At 42.4% G+C, this 6,648-nt stretch overlaps 1 protein-coding gene across 1 annotated transcript in view; it reads right to left on the bottom strand.

The window, feature by feature from the left end:
• The window catches only part of Gramd2b (GRAM domain containing 2B), a 99,587-nt gene extending 94,177 nt beyond the window's left edge, over positions 1 to 5,410 (bottom strand). Inside the window, exon 1 of the mRNA XM_010627228.3 lies at positions 5,165 to 5,410. Coding sequence (XP_010625530.1) covers positions 5,165 to 5,289 — 125 coding nt within the window. The 5' untranslated portion in view covers positions 5,290 to 5,410. The remainder of the gene's footprint in view (positions 1 to 5,164) is intronic.
• Between the last annotated feature and the right edge of the window lie 1,238 nt (positions 5,411 to 6,648).

The following is a 6,648-nucleotide window of genomic DNA, read 5'->3' as shown; positions in this document are numbered from 1 at the left end:
CCCACCCACACACACACACACACACACACACACACGCACACGCACACACACACACACACACACACACACACGCACCCCGCAAATGAAAATACCTCTGTGGCAATACATTCTGATAAATAGCTAATATGGGATGTGACACCGACAAATAAGAGTGTGCTAGTTTGGAAGGTGGCAGTGGGGGCTGTTATAGCTTGTATCTAGATGTCACCCCAAAGCCTCATGCAGTCAGGTAGCTGAATCTAGGGTGTGTGATTGATTCACCATGCAATGCTAGGATTAAGGGTGCTAGGATTAAGGATGGGTGATTACTAAATCAGTGTACTGACTGGTTTGGTACCACTCTAATCCCAATAATGTGGATACAATACAAGGGACAGAAAGAGGCTTGTTGGGTCCCTTGTTTGCTTGGCTACTTTCTGCCTGCCGTGAACTCTTACTCCTCTGTGGTGCCTGCCTGCTATGGTGTGGACGGCTTCTCCCCCACCATGCTACCCTGTCTTTGAGCTCTCTGAAACCTCTACAAACTGTGAGCTAAATAAACCTTTCCTCCCTTAACTTGTGGGTATCAGGTATTTTGCCTCAGCAATGAGAAAAGACAGGGGCCCCACCTAGGGAAACACCCCTGAGGCTGTGTTATACCCTTCAGGAAGTACATTTTGAAAGGTAAATTGGAGATTTTGAGGCCATCAAAGGGACAGGGGGCTTCCAGCATGTTCAGAAGCCTGGCAGCAGCACAGAACACGGATATTGGAAAACAATGACATACTTTGCATAAAAGAACGGTGGGGAAGGATCTTGTGAACTTTGGGAAAGAAAAAGAAAAAGAAAAAGAAAAAGAAACTTTGGTCCTTTCTCTCCTAGCATGACGGTTGCTGAGAAGTTTTATTCTCTCCTGCTCAGAAACTTCTGACTTTCACAGTAGAGAGGTTGAGTTCTCTGCTAGTAAACCTCTTCCATCACACACAGCCCCGCAGCCCTATTTCCCCAAGTCCTAGTATACTTGGTTTTCTCTGCTTCTTGAGTTCCTCTGACCCTCACTTTTGTCTCTGAGGCTTTGTGGCACTCACAGTCCTGCTACCCTGATCTTACGCATTCACAGCAATACCCACCCCAACACTCATGATCCCTGGGACACGGTCCTGGTTTCTTTGGGTGCTGTCGATCCATTCCTTTTCCTGAAGAGGGAAGCTGAAGCCTTCTCATTTCCTGGGACTCAACCTCCCTCCAGCTTCTGAACCCAGTAAGTCCCCAGTTTATGAGTATCTGAGTTGCAAACTTTCAGAGGTACAAGCAGACCTCGAATTGCTAACACCTGTAGATGTGAACAAGCCCTGGAAGGAGACCCCACACTTTACATTGCATATTTGTGTTAAAGGTATATAAGACTCACTTTGTCGGATTTAACCAACCGATCTGATTTACAAATGTTCTCCTGGAATGGAATCTGTTCATGAGTCAGGCGCTTACTGTATCACTCTTCTCTCTATAGCTCCAGGGAACAAAAGTTGAGTGGTTTGGTTTGGGTTTTGGTTTTTTGAGACAGGGCCTCACTATGTAGTTCAGGTTGGCCTCAAACTCACTTTGATCCTCTTGCTTCAGACTTCCCAGGGCTGTGCTTACTGGTGCCCAACGTCAAGCCCAGCAAGGCTATGGTGTTAGCTAGTGAAATAGGTGTTAAAAAAATAGTAACACCTACTTTCCAAAGAGAATTGGAAACAAACATGAGTATTACATAAGCGGCAATGAGGCCTTTATCATGGTGTCAATAAGAGACATGCAACTAACGCCCCAGCGAGCAGTTCCACACCTTCTAGAGTACGGAAAAGGGAGGAGGCAATCTGCTGTCACGCTGTTGGGGCAGCACAGCAACTGCTGATGTTGGTTTAAATGACTCTGAGCTCTAGAGCACAACTTGACATTAATGGCGAGAGTGAGCAGTGTCCATGACGTACAATGAGCAAATCCCTCTCCCAGGTACGTACTTGAGAACAGCGATGGTGAACCTTCTAGGGATCGAGTGCCAAACTGCAACCCCAAACCACTTACTGATCACACCCGCCAACCCTGCTGTTCAACTCGATACTCAGGTTTTCATTTAGGAAAAACAACTCTACATTAATGTCTTTCATCTTAAAAGAAAAACACAGTAACGGGCATGCCTTGGGTTCACCGCCACACTCTACTTTAGAGTGTAAGTCTGCTGGGAGACATGGGCAAGATACAGTTTGCTAGAAAGAGAAAAAAGCAAAGCAAAACAAAACACCTGTACATAACTCACAGGGAGGCCTGAGTGCCCCTCCGCAGTGAACACGGCACGATGGTGATGCCCTTTTCTGACCCTCAGGGGGTTCCTGGTGCAACTACAACAGAATGATCAACACTATCGCCTCCTCCGCTCCCTGCTCTCCCAGGTTCTCCCCGCCTTAGGACAACATGTTCCTTCCTAGTGTCTCCCGGGCACTTTTCATTCTCTGAGCCTAAATATTACTTCCTCAAAGAGCCCTTTATTCATCACTGGATTTAAAGTAACCCCGTCTTGTTCTCTGCCTCAGTTTCGATTTGTCTCTGGTAACATCAGTTAATTTTTGAGTCATCTATTTGTGTATGTGTTTATGCATCTGTTCATATTTCTTTACCTTTCTCTGACATTCAACCAGTAACTTCCAGGAGGGCACAAACTAGGTTTATCTCACTCCTTCTTGATTCTATCCCTGGTACTCTCCATATAAGCCTGGCACGTCACATACTGCATAAATCTTTGTTGAACCGATTGAACAAAAACACTGTGTAAGTTCTATCTGTGCCTCTCTAATGCGGTTTTGTTGGTCTGTGGTTTACTTCATGAAAGAATAATGAGATTCCAAAATAGCCACATAAATTCTTACTATTTACTTAGACATTAAAGGAAAGTAATTACTTGTTCTTATTTTTGACTTCAAAAATTTAACTACTGAATCCTTCTGTAAATCATTTTCAGTGATTTTATACACAAAGTATTAAACAGATTTTCCAGCTAGGTTAAAAGTCCTCCAATGTCTAAACTAGTTGGAAATATGCTAAGTATTTTTAGGTTGGTTCCAGGGCACATTTTGAAATAGCATTTATAAATGTTAAGATAGAGCTTTGATGTTGAGTACCTGACATGCAGGTAACGGGGGCCGGGGCCCTTTTTGAAAGAGGTTTTTATTTAGATTGGTGCAGTTTAAAAAAAAATTCTGTTTGTTTATCAATAGGTATGAAAAAATATTTATTTAGGTTATACTTAATGAGTTTTATCTGCATTTTTGTTACAGCTTGTGCTTCAAAGAGTACTTTGCCCGACTGTGCACTAACGCTACAGCTTAAATGTACAAAGCACCGGAGAGACTCTTAAAACTCCGCAAAATATGGAAACAATGCAGGAGTTTTTCTGTTTTTAGCCATTAGAATTATACTCTTGCTGAAATGACCACTACAGCAAGTAAGATTGATTCCTTTTGCTGCTGTATAGAAAAATTAAGATAACCTGAAAAGAAATAGATTAAATAACAATTTCCATACCTTCTTGGTCTCTAAAACTTTTAAAAATGATTTAATTTGTTTTCATAAGCTGATATGAGAAAGACATTCAATAAAAATGAGATTTCTTAAAGGTGTAGGGAAGGTGGGACGGGTAGGGGAAAGGTAATAAGGGAAAAGAAAAAAATGTGAGATAATGAAAAGATGGAAATAAGAAATAGATTAAATAACAATTTCCATACCTTCTTGGTCTCTAAAACTTTTAAAAATGATTTAATTTGTTTTCATAAGCTGATATGAGAAAGACATTCAATAAAAATGAGATTTCTTAAAGGTGTAGGGAAGGTGGGACGGGTAGGGGAAAGGTAATAAGGGAAAAGAAAAAAATGTGAGATAATGAAAAGATGGAAATAAAGTGTTTGTAGATGGGGAGGGGAGGAGGGGGTGAAGGGAGGGCAGGGACAAGGGGACAAAACGAGAACCAAGACCTGTCATGTAGAGGTACAAGATCCCAACAATGAATGTAACTGTACTGTATACCTAAAATGTACCAATAAAATCAATTAAAGCTGAAAAAAATGAGACTTCTTTTGTTTTTAATATAATCTTTAGAAGCTATAATTAAACATATTTTTGTGTAAATTGCTTTATTTTTTATTATTTATTATTTTTTGGTACCAGGGATTGAACTTGGGTCCTTGCGCTTGTGAGGCAGTCTATGGATCCACTGAACTAAATCCCCGGTCTGCATAAATTACTTTAAATGAATAAAAAATAAAACAATAAATAAATATTTAGTTTTGTAGATATGGTGTTACCTAAAAGTAAAACTTGGTTGTGGAGGATATTTCTTTGCTTTCACTGGTGTTCACATGAAAGTTACATAAAGGCTCAAAGAAGAATATATTCAATTTCTACATTTTATAAATTGCTAGAGAATTATTGAAACAAAGTGAATAAAGAGTTGACAGTTGAATTTTCATTAAATGTGTAATTACACAGTTTCAGAGTGGTGTGGACCTAGACATCAGTATTCACAGCTGAGAAAGATATGCTTAGAATCTGGTCAAATCTGCTGTAAATCACTGTATAGTAAGTAGTTGAACTAGAACACAGTTAATACTATTTTAATATTTAATTTAACATGAATATTAATTTAATGTAACATTTAATTAACAATTCAATAATTCAATTAATAATTAATATTAATGTTTTGTAGTTATTTAAAATTTAGAAAGACAAAATGAAAGGCAAAAATATTCTTGTAATATTTTGCTAATTACTACTTACTTATGACATTTGTAATTCTGACAGCAAAGTTGGTTTTTGTTTAAATATCTGTTTTTACTTCTGTGAATGTGAGAGCAAGTTAATAACTGAGGAACTACCCAGTGGCCACTCATTTAGTACCAAAAAAAGTACAAAACAAGGCACTAAGATGATTTCCTCACCCGCACAGTAACTCTGTTTGCTCAGATCCTATCCCTCCCTTCTTTCTGCTCCCCGCAGTCCCAGTCCGCTGGCCAGGGGTCCTGGGCTGGGTCTCCCTTTTCCCCTTGGGAGGCTGCTGTCTCAGAACTAGGAAGGAGACCTGCAGGGCCACCTGTTGCGAGGTCAAAGTCCCCTGAGGTCAGACAGATGGGAGGCAGGGCCCCGCTGTACCCACCTGAGGAACACGGGGCTAGGGCTGTCGGTGGAGCTGAGCGGGGCCTCTGCGCCGGCCTTCTGCGGGCTGCCCGGGATGTCGAACTGGAACACCGAGTCGTTGGAAGACAGCCTTTTCTTTACCATTGTTCACTTGTCCGCCTCCAAGTCAAGAACTTAGCTCAAAGGCTCACTTGCGAAGCTCCCAAGTAGAGTGAAAATCTGTTCCAGCTCCCCACAGTTGCTGCATTGCAGGAAGCTCCTCAGCTGACTCCAAATCCAGGTGAGACTTTTTTTTTTTCAAAGTTCAGTTAATGAGTAACAGTGTGACAGGGTGGTTTTCATCCTACTGACATTTACTCTAGAAAAAGAAGCAAAAGTGCTTGGGGAATTCAGCTTTCAGTCTGCTAATACGCACACTGCTAAATCTGTGGACTTAGGGAAAAAAAAAAAGGTCTCAGAAAAGCAAACACTTGAATACAAAACAATGAGAAGCAGAGGCTGTCAGCAACCAGGCTTTAAAAGCAGGATGCTTTTTCTAGTCTCCAGAGCCTGACCAGCAGGGTGAGGAATGCAGACGTGCTTTATGCCTCCACCCACACAGAAGCCATCCAGCCGACTGCGTGTGTTGTTGCCTCTCCTCGTCCCCGGCCCTGAAGGTTCTAGAGTTCTTAGGCCCGTGATACAAACGAGTCAAGGCAGTGCTAACCTTCGGGCTACTCACTTTGCAGGACTATCAGAGGCTGTAGCCTGCGTTCCAGGCAAACACTTGGAGAGGAGTTCGAGACCACCTCTGTTGGCTGACTGGGCAGCCGCAGATGGTCCCAGTCTTGCAAGGACCACAGGGTTAGAATGAAAATTATCGGCATCATCGTACTAAAAACCAAAGATGAATTTTTAATGCATTCGTCTTCTACCACTTAATAATGTTCACACACAGGAAAACACCAGTGTCCTCGTACCAGTGTTTCCGTCAGCTGCGAAGGATTTGTTCTGAAGTAGCTTCGGTCTCTCTCCTTGTAGACTTTGTGATCAGGTGCTGACACTGGAGAACGGCTGGTTGGAGGGAAGTCAGATTCTGACTGTGGAAGAGAGCGAAGATTCCTGAGAAATCAAACCGTCAGCCTCAGCTTCATTAGCACTTTGATAAGTGCGCAGGGACAGGTTTGCACTGCTCTGTCTGCCAAATGGACTCAGGGCCCTTTGGAAATTAGACACAGTATGCCTTTCTGTGTGACTTTCCTGGTGCCTATGAGGGAGACCAGCTTATCCTGGGTGGCTGGGGCTTTTCTTTTTGTTTATTTCTATTTTAGGACCGAATGCTCTGAATCCTAGGAAGCCCTTAGTACTGGGTGAGCGGTGACGGATAGTCACGCCAGTGCCGAATTCCCCTCCTGGGGCACTGACCCAGCTTTCCTCCTGTCCTTCCTCTCGGGCACTGGCTGTATTTCTCTTTTCTCCCCTATCCCTACACTGCCATTGTATGGGCAATCATTTTGGAAAGAC

The sequence above is a fragment of the Fukomys damarensis genome, unplaced genomic scaffold, assembly GCF_012274545.1.
Source record: "Fukomys damarensis isolate Sample0158 unplaced genomic scaffold, DMR_v1.0_HiC HiC_scaffold_3, whole genome shotgun sequence".
Classification (NCBI taxonomy): Eukaryota; Metazoa; Chordata; class Mammalia; order Rodentia; family Bathyergidae; genus Fukomys; species Fukomys damarensis.
The sequence above is the reverse complement of the archived record's forward strand: the minus strand, read 5'-3'. Positions and strand labels throughout refer to the sequence as shown.